Here is an 18,499-nt window from a genome sequence, read left to right on the forward strand (position 1 = left end):
GACAGTAAATACTGACTGTATTAGTCAAGGTCCAGGCATTATAGGGATGATTCTGATATAAATTTTTTAACTGAAAATGGGATTAGCTATTAGGGGATAAAAGAGAAGTCTAATACACTAGGACTGAGAGAATACCCAAGGAAAGAACATTCCTGGGAGGGGCTTCCCTTCCCCCAAGTGGAGAGTCAGGCCTATTGGAGAGGGTGGGGCTTTGGCCCACTTGGTAACAAGAAAGTTCCCTGGGATGCTCTGGACTTAGAGCTGGTCTGATGGTGGTGGATCAGCCCTTGCAAATAGAGACTTCAAACACGCAGGGAATGGTAAACAAGAAGCCTCCCCCCAGGGTGTCAGCAAAAGTTGTTGGAGGATAGCATCAGTTTGTGTCTGCACTTGCCAGGATTCTCCAGAGAAACAGAGCAAATAGGATGTTGGTGTATATAGAAAGAGATTATGAAAACTGTGTCACATGATTCTGGAAGCAGTCAAGTCCAAAGTGTGCAGCCCCAGGATGGAGAGCCAGGAGAGCCAATCCTGCAGTTCCGACCCAACGCAGTTTGCTGGAGAATTCTCTAGCTCAGGGGAGACTACTCTTTCCTGCCAATTTTCAGGCTTGATTGGATGAGGTTCATCCACATTATGGAGAGCATTCTGTTTAACTCAAAGTTCATTGATTTGAATGTTATTATCCAGAAATAGCTTCACAGAAGCATCTCATGTCATGTTGACTAGGCACCCTGTGGCCCAGCCAAGGTGACACAAAATTGACCATCACAGTGTCTAAGAGCACCTCTGGCAGCTATACCATAGAAGCACATTATAAACAAAAGCCGCTTCCTCCTGTACTGTCTGTCCTTCCAGTACCCTACTGACAAAGCTTAGCACAGTACCCACTAGAAAACGAGAAAGTTTATAGGCCCATCTCTAATACCAGAAAGTGTGGCGATGAAGGGTGAATTTGTTGCTGAGAGGCAATAAATGGGTAACTGACACCAACATCCACACATTACCCGGTTTCAGTAACTTACTTGGTGTTAAGAAATAAATTACAAATATTACACTGCCTTTCCATACTTGGCAGCTTTAAAAAATATTATTTTACTTAATCATTTACTATCCTCACACCTAACAAAATTCACAATTCCCTAATATCTTCAAATACCAATTCAAATTTCCCCAATTCTTCCTTAAATGTCTTAATTGGTTTCTTCAAACCAGGATCCGATTCAGGATCACACATGGAATTTCAGTGGTCATATTGTTTAAATCTCCCGTAATCCCAAACAGCCCTGCAATTGCTGTTCCTTTTTTTTGTGACATTGCATTGAGTTTTCATTTGAGGTTACGATGCCATTTAACTTGTCCTTCAAGTCAAGTCAGTGTTTCCTACGAACTGGAAGTTCGAGCTTAAGACTTGGCTACTTCTGCAAACTCCCCTTTCCTGTGAGCACTTTTGTCTTTAAGATATATACTTCAGTAAGCCACATTTGAATGTTCTGATGTGTTGAGATAGATTCTCTATAAACAATCATGACAGGTAAGAAAAATGACTTCACTCTTGTGAAGTGAGAAGGATTGTTGAAAATTAGCTGAAAGCTAGATTGGTATAACCTTTATTAATATTTTTCTATTGAGATTTTTAAAAAGTTTCTCTTTTTTCCATGGGAACCCTGGTTATTACTAGCTCGTTTAACTTCCTGAGAGAAGGAAAGCCCAAGAATGTTTCCTTGAGGCTGCATAGCTGTAGAAGACCTTGGTTTTGACAGCAATAATGAATAGTGTACCTAAAGAAATAGAAGACACCCCATGGTTCTCTGGTGTGTGTGCTCCTTCACTGCAAGGAACAGTAATAAATTCCACTACAGGACATGTCAGTTATCCCATTAAAACAGAAAAGCTGGAAATGCTGGCCTAAGAATTTGAGAACATGAGGTAAAGTCAGGAGTACAATTATAAGAGCTCTACCTAGTAGATAATGAATGTTAAATACAGAGTAGTTAACAAGGGAGAATTTCTAGAGAAAATTATTTCACTATTAAGCTTATATGATTAAAATACTAAATTATGAGACAGTTAACTCCCCAAATTGCACACTTAAACATATTTGTTAGAATCAGGAGTAGTCTGAATGTACTGATCATAGTAGGTACTACATAAATTCAAAACCATATTATTGTCAGGTAACGTGTTTCCTCTTAAGTCAACCTTTATTGGCCAAATTTCCCTTAAAGCCCTAGCTTGTGCTAAGTTTCAGAGTAATTTTATACTGATAATTTATTATCTCATCTATTGCTTTAAAAGGGAGGTAAAGAAACAGTAAATATGTGTCAAAATGTAAAGCTGACCAAAGATTATCAAATACATCAGAAAATTTTAATTTGAAGAGAATCCCTCTCCCCTGTAATATTCTGCTCATGAAAGGCCTTCTTCCTTCACAAGAGCAGCTGATGAAAGCAGCTTTCAGTAACCTGCAACTCAAGAATAGAGCAAGACATGTTCATTCAACAATTAGTGCAATGTCTGCATGAGCCCAAATTGTCTCCCTGTTTTACCACTTTCTTCTTAGCTCTGTTTCCTTTCTCAATGAAAGGGACATATCTACAGGTTACTAAACACTATGATGTACTATTCATTTCTCTTTACCTTTCCTGATAGGTAATAATTAGTAAAGTATTGGACTGAGATTGTGAAGGGTCTCAAATGCTGGAGTTCATTCTGTGGACAAAGGGCACTATTAAAAAGTCATTTATTCTCCCCCCATTCCTCCCCATTACCTCACTCCCTGCCCCCCAACAAAAGGAGGTATGACAGCTGTATTAATGAAGGTAGAAAAGAACCGTTGATCAATTTTTAAACTTCCTGCTCATTAGAACATCATAGTTGGTTATGATCATATAGGTATCAGCATAATAGGTAATGTTAACAAAATAATTGTAAGAGCGGGTATATATGAATACATGCACAGTGAGTGACAAATTCTGGTCTATAAACTGACATTGGCTCCCATTTCACTCACTCAATACCTAGATGATCAAATATAATTTTTGGAACCCAGGAAAACAAAGATGGAGCAACATAATTGTGGCATGAAACCTACTGAAACCCTAAGTAACATTTTAAGGCCTTGGAATTTTGTAGCTGTTCACACAAACAAGGCGCCTACACAGCTATGTTAATTACAAACCATGCACTGGCATTCCTGCCTTGGCTCAGGCTGCCCTCTCTGCCTAGAAAACACTAGGTTTCCCTTAGTAGACAGATGTCAAGGTCCAACCTAAAGAGCATCTTAGCCTCTAAGCAGAATTAACTGCTCTTCCTCGGTATTCTACAGGACTTTACCATACCAGAATGACATTTACGGCAGGGTAATAAACTCACTGGTTCAGTCCTGTCACAGGACTGTATTCAATAAGGGACTGGGAAAAGGTGGGTCAGAATGGATTAAACATGCATTGCTAGACCTCTCACATTGTCCCATTAATGGACAAAATTGTGTTTTCTTCATTTTTGTCTCTTCAGGATCTAACCTCATGCTATAATGGGCACTGACTAGATGTCTGAAAGGCAGTTATATCTTAAGTACTTATCTAGAAATCTGGTGTATTGTTTAGAAAGAACCAAAATGAATTTAATTTCAACATGGCCTACACGACCAGTTAATCAAAATTCATTCAGCTAGAATGGCAATTTTGAAGATGTATAAACAGATAATCACTATGTTTAAAATTAAACTTACATTCCTCAATAATCCACTTCTCATTGTGTCATCTCAATTCCTTTAAAAATCTAGTCATCTTTGATTGTCTTCCTCACATGCAATTTATTGCTAAATCCTACTCTCCTCTGAACACCCTACTTGTTACTGATTCCATCAACATTACTCTTGTCCAGAATTACTTCTCTCCTTGACTACTTTAATAGTCCTGACTTCTCCCTGCATCCTATCTGCTCTTGAATTCAGGTTATATAGACATAACCACCATATTGATCTTTCTAAAATGCAAGGTTCTGATCTTACCACTCCTTTGCTCAACAACATAATAGGTTCCCATTACCTTGCAGATAAAACTCCATCTCTTAAGTGTGCATATGATACATCTACAGCCAGCACCATTCTTATTAGTGCATTTTACATACCACCCCTCTTATGTCACAACAAATTAATTTTTCCTGATAAATGCACTGGTATTTAACAAATTAATTTAACAAATTAATTTTTAGTTACAGAAGTAACTCCTCTGTTACCAGATGTGTTTGACTCATCTAGTATTCTATTATAGCTGTATTTCATACACCCTATCTTTCTGTGCCCATGATGATTTTATTCAAAGATTATTTCTGAGCATCTGTTATATCTATCAGGTGGCAGGCCCAGATAGTAAGCACAGGGCAGGTTCCAGGTTCAAATTATTCCCATATACTCCACTATGTCTTGCATGTTACAGGCCTGCAATAAGAATTTACTGAAAGAATGAAGGCACTTCTCTCTGCAGTTCATTTTGCACCAAAAAACTCAACAATTCTGACTGATACTGATTTACAGGAAGAAAGAGCACTGTCTATACATCAATTGACATCTAGTAAAATTCAGAATTGCCCTAAATTTCTCACTAAACATGAAACAGGTGCTCACAGACCTACTAAGCAACTTATGAGTTAAGAATAATTATTTCATCATTATTAAAGTCCTAACAGTTAAAAATCACCATTAAGTATAACTCCATAGCATCTTACTACACTGACAGTGACTGCAATGTGAGGGGGTGCAGTGAGGACGTGATAATATGGGTGAATGTTGAAACCACAAGGTTGTTCATGTGAAACCTTTATAAGATTGTATATAAATGATACTTAAATTTTAAAAAATCATGAAGTAAACTAATAAATGAAAAGACTCTGAAACTATTGCAGCATGCAATAAAACATTCTTGGCTCTTTATAGAACTTTATATTAATATAGGAATGTTGATTTTTCCAATAATATACCTTAGCCTTTTTCTGAAAAGAAACAAACAAATGACTGCTGGAGAATACCTTTTCTCAGCTGTGGTTAAGAGTCAAAGGTTACCGTCCAGGTGCACAACTAATTTTATGAGAACCCTTCCTTCTTCCCCTGAAATATCTTATTCATCTGCATCTGAAAATTAAAGAAGTGAATAAAGATGATCCTAAGGTAAAATTGGGATGAATGTGAAAATGTGCCATAAAAATCAGGTCTCCAGTAAATATTATTCCTTACATAGAGGAAGGTACATGGATTTATCCAACAGAATGGGGAATTTTTGTTCACTAGCTGTGCAGTTCTCTGGGAATTAACTTACACTGATAAGCACAATAAAAAATGTGTTTTTAATTGAAAATAATGCTAAGGTTACTGTGAGAATTAAAGGCTAACATATACAAAGTGCCTACAATACATAAAAAGCTACTATAGTTTTAATATTCATTCAACAAATCACTCCCTTGCTAAAATCCCTCCAAAAACTACCCACTGCAGTCAGAAGAAACTCCCAACTTTATATGCAAATCTGCAAAGTTCTACAGGATCTGGCTTCTACCTCTCTGACTGTACTTTCTTGCTCAATGCCCTCTAGGTTTTCTTCCAGACCAGGAAAAAGCCACCCAGGCTCTTCCCTCCGCAGCTTTCTGCCTTGCCAGCCCAACATTCAGCTCTTGGTCCAAAACCTTAGAAAACCTTCTTCAATACCCAAAATTATTAGCCGATGTTCTACTGCCTATTCTCTATTCCATTATTTTGTTTTATAGTCCTCTTTCATTTACTGAAACTGAATTGCCAACTTCTTTCCCATTAGCACACAAAACTCCATAAAGGTCAGGGCTTATGTCTTTTCAACCTTTTATCTCCAGGACCAAGGCCAGGCTAAGGTAAGATGCACAAGACACATGATTCAAGTGCAAAATTTAAGATGCCCAAAATCTTAGTAACTAAGAATAATACTAACTTAATGCAGCATTCTAAAAAACAATAGTGCAAGAAAACATGAATTATCAAAATTTTGCATTCGGCCCCGCTCAACAGGATTTGCCGCCAGTTTGACTGAACGCTTACCTTCAGCCAAGTATTAACTCCCTGAGGCTGCAGAAAAGCAAAAGAAAGAGGGAGAACTGGAAACGACAGGGATTCGGACTTTTGGGCTTAATCCTGTGACTTCACTGCTCTCTGGCCAAAAGCTGAGTCTAGGAAATGCATTTGTCACCACGTGAAGCGCACAGTGAAAAGTTCAGCAAGACTAATAATACGGTGCAATTTGTCACTGAAGACTTAACGATACTTCCGCCCATCCCTGTTATCACTAAAAAATTACTCCCTCGGCCAGGAGGAGCCTCCGGCCCCAAGGTGTGGGACTGGAACTCAACGGCAGGCCGTTTGATATTTATTTCTTCTGGAGTAGCACTACTGTCTCTTGAGCTTGGCGCTTGAAGGAAACAAACAAAAACACAGGAGAGCGTAGGTACAAATTTAATAAACTTAGCATCCGTATGAAGTAATGGTGGCTCCAGAACCGTGGTTGAAAATACAAATAAATATGCTACAATAAAGAACTGACACCGTCCCACCCTCACCCTGGCCGCAAAGGCCCTACGAGTAGCGGCTCTGGGCCTCCATCCAGCCAAAGCCACCGAGGGACCGGCGGCGCGGAGCAGGGACGCGCCCGCGCACCCGCAGCCCGCTCCAGTCATCTCCCCCGAAGAAAAACGCGGGGGACCCCAGTGCGCAAGCGCCATCCCGCCAACTCCGCAGCCACCGCCCGCGACAGGCGCCTGCGCAAAAGCATTGGACAGGGGAGGCAAGGTTAGACAGACGAGAGGAGCGCGCCTAAATCCTAGAGAGGCGGGCTAAGTAAGGCTCGGGGGAGGGCGTGTCCTCCGGAAAGCCTGGATTCCCGGACGTCCAGACTAGCTTCTCACCAAACTCCCACGTGTGAGCTGATGGGAGAAAATCGGCTACCCTTTGTACCCATCTGTGACTTTCAGACAGAAGCCGACGCTGCCTTCAGGATGAAATTAGGACTCGCAGGAGGCCGGTTCCGGAGACAGACGATGGAAACTTGGCGGGAGCACGCATGCGTGGTAGGCTCCCTCCACGTGCCACCTGGCCGCGGCCTCCCCGCCTCCGAGGCCCCGCCCCGGCCCCAGCATCTTTCCGGACGCGCGGAGCCAGCAGGGAGGAAGAAGGTTGGGCCTCGCAGCTCGGCCCCGCCTCAGCAGCCTCCCATTGGGCTTGGGTGAGGGTGCCCGTTCTGACCGGCTCTCTATTGGAGCGCGCTTGAGAGCCACGCGCCCTATTGGGCCGTGCGGATTTGGGCACCAAATTCAAAGATTTTAAAAGTACCAGCTGGCGCCTTTTAGAAGATACAGCTCTGCGGAGCGGGCGGCCCGCTTCCGTGCTGAGGTAGCGGTTCTCTCACCTGACGCGGATCGTCTTCCTCTGGCATGAGCCGGCGCCCCTGCAGCTGCCCTCCACGGCCCGTCCCCAGCTCCTGCCGCTGCAGCGCCCTGACAGCCGTCGGGCGCCCTCGCCCCTCGGATAGTGAGTGAGGGGAGCGGGCGCAAGCGGGGCGCGGGGTCTGGGAGGGGTGCGCCGCTTGGGGGGCGACCTGCGACCCGAGCCCGACACCCCCCCGAGTGCAGGGGTGCGGCCCACGGCGGGTGTCGGCGGCGGTTCCGTGGACGAGGAGAAGGCTGGGGTCCGGGGACGGGAAGCCAGATGGGCTCAGGCGGGATGGCGGGCCCGGGCCCTGTTCCACGCTGAACCTGGACGCCAGCTCTGGGGAAGGCGCAGGTCGTGGCCTCCTCGGGTGCCCCTTTTCCCTTGCAAGATCTGCCTGCCCCTGTCCCCACACCGCTGGAATAGGCGCCAAACGCCCTCCCCTCCCCCACCGCGGGGCCCCGGCTCTGACAGGGCTCGCGAGTTGTCGGCCCCCGGGGCCCGGCCAGGAGCTGCCCGCTGCGCCCCTTCTCCGAATCTGCCCCGCATCCTCAGGTCCTAAGTAAATCCCCCCGGTTTCCGCCGCCTCAGCCCTGCTGGCGGGCGCGGGAGACCATGCTCGTTTATCTCCCGCCTCCTGCGCCCGGCCCGCGCCCTGAGGGCCACCCTACAGCCCCCTCAGGATTTCCAGGGTCTGCCCTCAAATCCCGCCAAAGCAGGGGACCCTCCCATCTGCCCAAGCTCTATTGGAATTTCCAAACAAAAACTTTGATTTTCTCCTTTTTTCCCTTTGCCCAGTAATTCATTCTCAAGGACTGGAGTCAAAAGAGGAGAAACACTTTTTAACACAAAACCGTGAAGTTTTCCACATGTAGCTGATTTTGTGAGGATTGTGTAGTTTGTAATTTTTGCCCTGGGCTCTTGAAAAACTAGGTAGTCCTTTATTCCAAAAGATTAAATGGAAGGTACTCAAAATAAGCTTATTTTTATCTTCTTTGTTGCTGACTCAGAAGAGATCCAAATGCATTTATTTTGCCTCAGAAATTACCAAGAACTTTAAAAGTTAGCATTTTGATCATTGTATCATTGAAATAAGCCCTTTAGAAAAAAATTGGGATGACTGGAGAGAAAAAATACTCAAGTTAAACAGGTTAGGTCGGTTCTTCCTATGAAATTCTGAAGCATGATGACTCTCAGAGGGGCTGTTTGATTATTAAATTCCAGTTGTCTTGACTCCCTTGCTCCTCAGAGAATATTTGCTATCTCCTTGAATTTTTTTGCTGTTTATAAATATGAATAATGAAATAAAAAACACTGAATTCAAATATTTTTTAAGGTAGCCTTTTCTAAAATCTCTCTCTGAGGATTATGGCTGATTTGCAGCTTATGGCTGCAAGCCTTAGGGCTCTCTTGAATTCTTAAGTAAAAAGAATAGCCATGCCTTACTTTGGGCACATAGTGGTTATCTTACAAGTGTTAGAGATTGTAGAGCTTGATGATTTAACATTAGAATAGCAGTAAAGATTTTTAAGCACTGTAGTTACTATAGCATTTTAATATTGAGTGTCAGATATATACTGGAAAATTAAATGGAAGGTCAAACTTTGTACAATTCACTGTAATACCACTTTTTCCTGATTGGGCTGTGAGTTGATAAATAAGAGGCTTAAAAAAATACAGTATGTTCAATTTACCAACTCCATTAGGTAGATACTAATATCTCCATTTTAGAGAACGTGTAAGAGACCAATTAATTGAATATTCTAGGTCACAATCTAGTCAAAAGGCAGAGTAAGGATTTGCAAGTGAAATTGGACCAGATTCCTAGGAAAAGTGTATAATCTAAAACATGTAAGTCTATGGAGTGTATTTTGCTACTTTTAAAATGTTCATGATTTGCTATCTAAGGAATATGAAAGGATTTGGGCTTATGAATAGTATCAGGGAAATAGATTCTGTTGAATAAACTATATGTGACAGGGACTCTGCCATGCATTTAGTCCAGTTTTTTTCTGACCTCCATTTTATAGATGAGGCAACTGGGGCTTTAAGTGTTAACTTCCTCAGTTTTCCCCAACTCAGCAAATGACAGTTTATATTTAGATGCCCAAGATCTAAACCCCAGGGTATTTTTTATTCCTTATCCACAGCTAATGGATCAGAAAGCTCCTCTGACTTTACCCTCCTAAAAAGATCTCAGACCTATCCAGTTATCTTCATTTTCAGTGCAGTCATCCTAGTATCAGGCACCCAACTCTCTGGACGCTTGTGATAAATGCTTCTAACTAGTCTCCCTACTGGCACACTCCTGACAGTTTATTCTCCACAGCTGCCAATGATCTTTTGAAAATAAACCAAATATCTCCTCTATTTAGGACTTATTAAAGGTTCTTTATTACATGGTGAATAAAATGCTGTCTCCCCTAAGAATCCAATAAACCATTCTCCCTCTCCAACCTTATTTTTCATTCTCCCTCTAGTTCACTGAGTTGCAGCCTACAGGCCTTTCTCTTCCTTGAATGCTCAATACCTGCCCTTGCCTCCAGTATTTCCCTCTGTCTGGGACTCTTCCCACCAAATTTTCACAAGGTGTTCAGATCTCAGAATGTCACCTCCAAAAAATCATCTCTGACTAATTTCTTCCCCTCTCCACACCCTGTTACTACATAGGCATTGGATAAATGAATGAAGTGCCAGGACTAGACTCTTAACCGTTATCTGTCTGAGTCCAGAGGTTGTAGAAACACACAGTATTTTGTCCCCTTCTGGATAATACCAGATCAGTTATACAAATATGTATTTTCCCAGATTATTTAGGGGCATTTGGTTTGGTAATTGGATATCACTGAAGTAGTTAAAAGACATGGAATTGGCTTTTTTAAAACAGTCTGCTTTCAGTTTCCATTTGTATAAAAGGTAATCCTCATTCAATTCATTTTTCAATGTCATTGGAGATTAAAAAGCAAACTACATAATTTCAGTTGAAAACTAAGTCTACCACCACCATCCAGATTTTAGAACCAATATAAAAAGAACTAGATTTCCTTGGAGAAGTAACCTGATTCTAGGGCTAGAATGGGGAAAATACGAACAGTGCCAAAAAAATAAGGAATGCTCTAAAAGCAAAATAATGGAAGTATGTCAGATGGACATGTACTCACAATGGCGAAACTTGAAACAATTTGAGCAACAACATAGATAATGGAGTATTGAATTATAACCCAAAGTCCATGAGTCTGTACTTTTTAAATACTTTGATCTCACTTCCCAGATGAGAGAGTGGGAAGAGCACTGAATTTATAGGCAGGAACAGTAATCTCTCTTAACTACCTGTCAGTCTTGGGCAAGCTACTTAGGTGAGCTTCAGTGTTCTCATTTGTAAAAGTGAGGTAATACCTCTCCATCCTACCTCAAAAGGTTGTGAGGACTAAGTGTTGGAAACAAGTTGGAAATGTAAACTTGTAAGCAATTATATAAGGTATTTGAATCATTATTAGCTCTAAATTTGAAGAACTGTCCACAAAGAATAGTATTGAATGAAAGGGCTTTATAGGATAGTATCCCAGTAACTGGCTTCTAAAGACTAGCAGAGGAAGAATGCCTTTGAAAGAGTTTCTGCAGTACAGTTTCAGGCCTCTTCCCTTTAGGCAGCTAACAAAGTAACAGGTGTTTCTTTGTAGGTGGCTTCTACTTCTATATCTTCCCAGATGAAATGTGGTCATATAAATCACTTAATTCTTTAACCAAAGCCAAAAAAAAGCATTCTCTCTTGGAGTTTTTTGCTCTTCTGCATGGATGAGAACCACTCAGAATCATTTGTTCTAGAGTTAGGGTTAATTTGGGGATTAGAATTTGTATGTTCTTTATTTGCCCCTGAACTTTTAGTTTAAACTTAGTTTTTTGGGTAAGCCCAAAGTTTAGTGGGATCCTGGAGCATATATACTATGTGTTTTTCATCACATTAGACATTGGGAATTTAGAGTCTACCCACAGGGTTTTTTTTAATCAAGGTGTCCTGGTATGTACATTTAACTTAAAAGGATGAATTGTTACCTACTGAGTGGCTTGCAGGGAAGATAGTAGATGGAGAATACACTTGAAGCATATATTGTTTACATAGTGTCCTCAGGAATTCTAAGCAGTTTGCCCAAACCTATCTACTATACTTCCCAGAATAGGGCCTTTGCTCAAGTTATCTTGCAGTGAATGCCCTTCTCAACCTCTGCTGCCTGGCAAAATCCTTATCCTTTAAAGCAGTGGTTCTCAACTGAGAAATGGGGGAGATATTCCATGAGTGCCTCACTCCCACCATTTGTTAATAAGTGGTGAAAGACATTATTATTGCCCTGCCTAGGGGGTAGGGGCTGTGTATGGCATCAAGTGGGTAAAGGCTGCTGAACTGCCTACACTGTCCAGGACCACCCCGAGCAATAAAGACTTAGCCAGTCCCAAAGGGTAGTAGTGCAGAGATTGAGACACCCCACTTATAAACTTTTAAATGCTGCCTGCTCAGTTTCATCTTAACTAATTTCTAAGGCCATAGGGTGGTGATACAACCCTAAACATATCTGGCTGTTTTGAATCTTAAATTTGAATCAGTAACCATTAATTTTAATGAATTATATCCAGATAATTGTATGATTTTTAATAGTATTATAACTTGTTTTCCCCTTCTGTGCTACTTATAAATAGTAAGTACATTATCTTCTCCCGTAATTGAAAACAACTGAACAGTGATTCACACCTGCTGCCCTACCACCCTCACATTCTTCTGGTCTTGTACTGATTCGAGTGTCATCCTTATTTACTAAATCTTCTTATTGTTAGCTGAGTTATTTTAATTAGTTCTTCAGATTTTTTGAATGAGAAATCTTTGTTCAGTAATTGAAGATAGTGGAGTTTCTAGCAAATAGTCAAGATAAAGGAAAATGTCCTTGTGCTTGTGTTACTGTACGGTAGACAAACACCTGAAATACATCAGACTGTCATCCAGAACATTCATCAGAAGGAAACTTTCAGAGCTGTAGGAATTCAAGTAGACTTTAAGTTGTGGGTGTTTCAATTTATTGCCTTTTCAGTCCTTTCTCGCTACTTATAGATTTCTTGGTCAATTCTGAAGTTTTTAATAATTGCTAATGTTTAAACAAGTCATATACAAATTTCATTTGTTTCTCTAATCAAAATTATTTTGACCCTTACACATTCCCTATTGGTCTAAACCATATTTACTGTCAGTGGTTTGGATTTTGCTTAAGTCAAAGCTGACTTCAATGCCATTTTAGTATAAACTGATTCTAGACCTCTTTGTGATTACTATAAGGCTATCTCTGACCTCAGACCTCACTCTTGTGCATAACGTTTCCTTATTTGTTCCATAAGCCACAAATATAAATATTCCCTTTTCTCACTATTTTTTATACAATCAGATAAAGACTAAAAGTCAAGTGATATACAGATCTAAAAGCAATCTGTTCTGACGTAACCTTTCAGGCATAAAATATGTGTACTTATCAGAAGATTGAAGTAATTAGTATTATTATCACATCTCAATGATTTTAAACATGGATAATTTCACCACTACATAGGCAATACATAGCACTGAGAGACTGCAGTAATTAATTAAAGAAAATAAGTAATTAAATATCTGTATATCCCAATTTAAGAAGTAGAGATGTGTGGAAATTTTGCCAATTATGAAGTAAACATATTCTTTTTGTAGGTTATAAAGAAGAAAGTTCCAGTCTTTCTGTCAAAATGAAGTGTGATTTTAACTACAACCATATTCATTCTGTATTTAAACTGGTAAAACCTGATGATAGTAGAAAACTGGATTCCTCCACTCCTGTCTATTTGGAAAGTTCTTATAAAGACTGCATTAAAGACTTTGAAAGGTTATCAGATACTGGGTCACCAGTTGTGAGCCCCAGGATTGTAGAACCTGAAACTGAAAGCAAGCCCTTGAATAACAAGGAAAATCAGCATGTGCAACAAACACTTAATAATTCAAGCCAAGTAGGAGAACTGGAGGCCAATGAACCTTATGAAGACAGTGGATATTCTTCATTTTCCCAACAAAGTGGCCTCAATGAACATGAGTGTAGCCTTCCCCTGGAGGAAAATTTCAGTGACAGTCCACAATCCTGCCTGCTACAGACACAAAGCCCAGACCAATATCCCAACAAAAATTTGCTGCCAGCTCTTCATTTTGAAAAAATGGTTTGTTCAACATTAAAAAAGAATGCCAAACGCAATCCTAAAATAGACTGGGAAAAGCTGAAGGAATTTATGTCCAGTGGAAATTTTAGACTACAGAATATAATTGGCAGGAAAATGGGCCTAGAATGTGTAGATATTCTCAGTGAACTCTTTCGGAGGGGACTCCGGCATCTCTTAGCAAATATTTTAACACAGCTCAGTGATATGGACTTAATCAAGTAAGTATGGGTGCTGCTCTGAGTGTTAATATAATGCACTGAACATTTTTGTTAGATGGCTTAGCCCCAGCTGCTCATGCAAAGACATGATGCGTTAGTCTTCTGCATTGTTTGAGGTAATGATTTAGCCTGTTGCTGATATTTTACTAGAATACTGCTAAGGTAAAAGATAATTTTTAAAGTATGTGTTCCAAATATTTCAAATTTCATATTTATGCTGTTAGAAAACTATTTCTGTTTGATTGGAATCTTGGTTCCTTTTGGTTCTGAAATCTCTAATACACAAGCTATATCTTTCAGGCTTAATTATGGAAGAGCAGCCTAGTTCAAATATACAGGTCCAGTAGGCATTATCACTTTTGTTACACTGGAAAGTATGAAATAATTTCTGTTCTTTTCAATGTAGGCCTTTTTCCATGTAGGGCTCTCCTACATTTGACAGTGATGAAAATGTAGAGACCCACAATTGAGTCTGATTGTGACTTAGAAACCTTTTCCTAACTACCCTTTCTTTTTCCACCAAAAAAAATTAACGATGAGGTAATTCTGAGAACTAAGATGATTATGATGATTATACAGACTGGAAATAGATTGGATTCAACTCAGCTGGCTTTGTTTTTGGTTTTTTGGAAAAATGTTGAGGTACTCTTTACAAGTGTTACCTTACACTGGTCTTTGTGAAATACAACTAAAGCAAAACTGATAAAAATATTGGTTTTCATTGTTGGCTAACTTCTTGAGGGATAATTGGCATCACAGGTTATAAATTTTTGTTAACAAAATGGACTCTTAAAAGGATTTCTACTAATAGAAGTTCATTTTAGAGTACTTTGAAATTTATCTACAGCTTTTACCAAATAGCTAGCATGGTGCTGTATATACAATGGCCGCTGCTTATTTGATGTTTGCAGGTACTGTGGAAAAATGAAGTACAAACCTGGATGCACTTAAAATTATCTGATGGGGAGCTTTTTAAAAAAATACAGAATCCTAGCCCCATTTTAGATCAACTAAACCCAAATGACTAGGCACGGTATCCTTAAATCTTAAGTCCCTCAGGTTTAAAAAGCACTGCTAAGAGAAATATCTTTTTGGGACCTGTTTCACGTAATCATCTTTCCAATGCTTTAATTGTTGCCTCTAATCATTTACTTTTCTAGTGTGTCTAAAGTAAGCACAACTTGGAAGAAGATTCTAGAAGATGATAAGGGAGCATTGCAGTTGTATCATAAAGCAATACAAAGAGTTACTGTAAGTCTTTGCTCTTGTTTTCATTTTAAAATGTAACTGCTAGTATACTCTTTATTTACCTTTAGAAATAGGAGAGAAAAATAGGAACAATAATGGGTAATCTGGAAGTCCTTTACATTCACAAATTATTTTAGCCTTGCACCTAGAAATCAGTAAAAAACAAAATTCAAAAATAAAAAGAAAGGAATCCCACCTCAGCCATTTATTTCTTGGCTTCTTCCTAGAAGTGGGGTGTCCCAAAAGTGAAAGGAAAATTACTCAGTTCTCCTACAGTGAGAGCTGACCAAATAGCTAATCGTGGTTGCCATTTGTGTTGTTTCAGTTACCAGATAAACTAAATGATATGATCAGCATTGAAGATTTTTAATGTAGAAGGGAATTAGTTTACTTTCTAAAATACTTGGTAAATTTGGAGATGTTTCTGAGAACAAAGGTCAATACATGATTAAAATTTCAGGCCTAGCAATTGGTAGATTTGGATCCAAATTGTGGTCCTGCTAACTATGTAAGTTTAGACAAGTATTGCTTAAATTCTCCAATTTCATTTTCTATATCAATAAGCCGATATTGAAAAATTTTCCAACTTAAAGGTTTCTAATGCATTTGTGACCCTGAGGTGTCACTTAGGCATGATTAGTGCCATCTACTGGTGGTGCAAAGAATGATCTTTGTTCTGACAGTATAACTTTAATAAGTGCTAGCTATATAAAGTAAGCATGAGAAGTGCTTTCTCAAAATTTCTGGTTTGCAATTTCTGTCAGTAACTTAGTTATTAGGCTTTAAATGTCTAAATATTTGTGTGTCTGTGTTCAAGCATGTTGATAAATTGGATATAGGTATAGATCCTTTGTATTCTCATTTGCCCCTTTTTTACATGTACAAACATAATAAAAATTCTTGATTGTTGAGATTATAGAACATTTTTAGGTCCTATTAAAATTTTTTTTTTTAATTAGGAAAAGAACATTAAGTTTTCACCAAATGCTTCAACCAGAGAATGTATTACGTTCAGACCCGCATTAGCTTCTGTTCAAAGATCAGCAACACAAACTGCCCCCAAGAAAGGTGCTCGAACCAAGTCATCAGACCCGGGTGATGAGAAAGGTTCTACTTGCAGTCGGTACAGTGAATTCTGCGAGGTAATTTTGTTCATCAATAAATTAGAAACATATGGGGATTTATTGTTAAAAGGGTTTAGAGTAAGAAATGGAAAGGAACTTTGAGTGTAATTACAATTATTAGGGAATTAATAAAGATCATCCATCCTCTTCATTCTACTAAAAAATGTTGGAACACTATTTATAACTCAACTAATCACATTAGGAAAGTACACAGAGATCTTTTTCTATGCCAAGAATATAGATACCATTCATTTGGCATTGTTTATGACACTTCACTGATGTTGAGATCTACTATGGTAACCCTGCTTAGCCTTACAATCTAGAATGGAAGACGGCTACATAAAAATAAGTGCCATATAATGTTGTAGGTGCTTTAAAAAAGAACTAGAGGTAAAAATGCAACCAACTCTTGAGTGGCACTAGAAGATTTCACAGTAAAAGTGACATTTAAGTAAGGCTTTCATGAACGAGTGGCATGCAAAAAATAAAAACATATTTAAAGATGGCATTGGGAAATATAGAACCAGTTGATAAATGATTATCTCTCACCCTTTGACCAGTAAGCTCCTTAAGGACAGTTTATGTGACATTGGTGCTTCGTATATGTATTGAGGAAAGCACAGGGGTGCCCTTGTTTTTACTAGCTAAATCACATTCCATCCTTAATAATATGAATTTTCTTCTTTCTAGGTTGCCAAGACTTTGAAAAAGAATGAAAGCCTCAAAGCATGTATTCGCTGTAATTCACCTGCAAAATATGATTGCTATTTACAACGAGCAACCTGCAAACGAGAAGGCTGTGGATTTGATTATTGTACAAGGTGTCTGTGTAATTATCATACCACCAAAGACTGTTCAAATGCCAAGCCCCTAAAAGCCAGTTATAAAATGAGTCCTCTGCCTGGTACTAAAAAAAGCAAGAAGAATTTACGACGATTGTGATCTGTTATTAAATCAACTGTAATCATGAAGGTTAAAAAATGTTAGGTTTTAATTTAAAAAAATAAAAATGAATGTATTGTGATTTCCAATTTTATGTTGAAATCAATGTAGTACATGGGATTTTTTTCCCCAGTTAGTAAAGCAGATACATAACCTATTATTTTACAATTTAATGTGAAAAAGTTTAAGATTCTTAGTATAAATCAGAACATTTAAGTGTTTTAAGAAAAAAAGGAAAACTAGTTACCTGATATTTGTGATTCAGAGGTAAAATAAAATTGACTCAATTTTATGGTAAAGGCCATATCATTTTACCTAGACAATCTTAAATATAAATCTTATTTACCTTCTATTAGCATCTGAGACATTTTATCTGCCTTAGCCAAATTAATACGTATTGAAATACCAATTTCTAGAGTCTTAATTTATGTTTTACCTCCTTTGACTTTTTTTTCAGTGTGTGTGTATTTCCCTCATAAAAGCATCCTTTGTGAAATCTTATGTGTTTTCCTTGTTTGCAAAGTCTGTTTTAATATTTTTGTACATATGTAAATATTCTGTACTTTTTTATGTATCAAATGTTTCTTTTGTATATATGTAAGTAATTCTTGTTCCTGTTATGAATAAAATTGTTACAAACCTGATACATAATGTGAACCTTTCATTTTGATAAATATCTTAATCCTAGAAACAACTGCTTTAAGAAACTAGTGGATTACAATTGTATGTGTAAAGGCACTGTGGCTTTTTTTTTTCTGCTCATCTGGGAAGCTTGTGTGATCTTCATACTACTCTGATCCCAGTTTTCTCCTCCCAATATCTTAGTGTGGAGTTGGGTCTTGAAATAAGCATCTCAAAAAGATTCAGTATAGGACCATAAAACACACTTTGAGAAATACTGACATATTGATTTATCCATTACTAAACCAGTTAAACTGGATTAAATAGCCACAAAAATAAAAACCATACAAGAAAGAGGATGAAATGTCCCTGCATTCAGAGCACTTGTGCTAATAACAAGCCTAGGACAAAGATTTTTTTTTTAAATTATTCCTTAGTTCTAAAGTTGAGTATATTTTGACTTCAATTATTAATACGGAGGAATTAAGAGTGAATTCAGACATAAGATCTGAAGGGACAAGGGTGGGCCTCAGCTCTGCTCAATGAAGTGTAAGCTTTTGCCCATCATCTCAGCAGAAGCCTACAGTAGAGGATTTCTCTGGATTTCTGTGTGTATTCTGTCTAATGGAGTAAAATTAATGGGCTTTTTAAGCAGCTTTACTGAGGTAAAATCAAAATAGACA

The 18,499-nt window shown here is 38.9% G+C and overlaps 1 protein-coding gene and 1 long non-coding RNA gene across 2 annotated transcripts; one reads left to right on the plus strand and one right to left on the minus strand.

Annotated features, from left to right (window-relative positions):
* Positions 1–7: 7 nt before the first annotated feature.
* LOC118925742 (uncharacterized) lies at positions 8–7,056 on the minus strand. The gene is made up of 3 exons (XR_005030166.2): positions 6,928–7,056; positions 6,068–6,434; positions 8–2,465 (listed from the first exon to the last, which is right to left on the minus strand). It is a non-coding gene; the product is annotated as an uncharacterized LOC118925742 (long non-coding RNA).
* Positions 6,833–17,846, plus strand: FBXO5 (F-box protein 5). Its single transcript, XM_036911883.2, has 5 exons — positions 6,833–7,549; positions 13,167–13,881; positions 15,042–15,132; positions 16,089–16,271; positions 16,944–17,846. The coding sequence occupies exons 1-5, from the start codon at positions 7,453–7,455 to the stop codon at positions 17,193–17,195; spliced, it is 1,338 nt and encodes a 445-aa protein (XP_036767778.1). The 5' UTR covers positions 6,833–7,452; the 3' UTR covers positions 17,196–17,846.
* Positions 17,847–18,499: the final 653 nt, after the last annotated feature.

Source organism: Manis pentadactyla, chromosome 12 (assembly GCF_030020395.1).
Source record: "Manis pentadactyla isolate mManPen7 chromosome 12, mManPen7.hap1, whole genome shotgun sequence".
In the NCBI taxonomy this organism is placed as follows: domain Eukaryota; kingdom Metazoa; phylum Chordata; class Mammalia; order Pholidota; family Manidae; genus Manis; species Manis pentadactyla.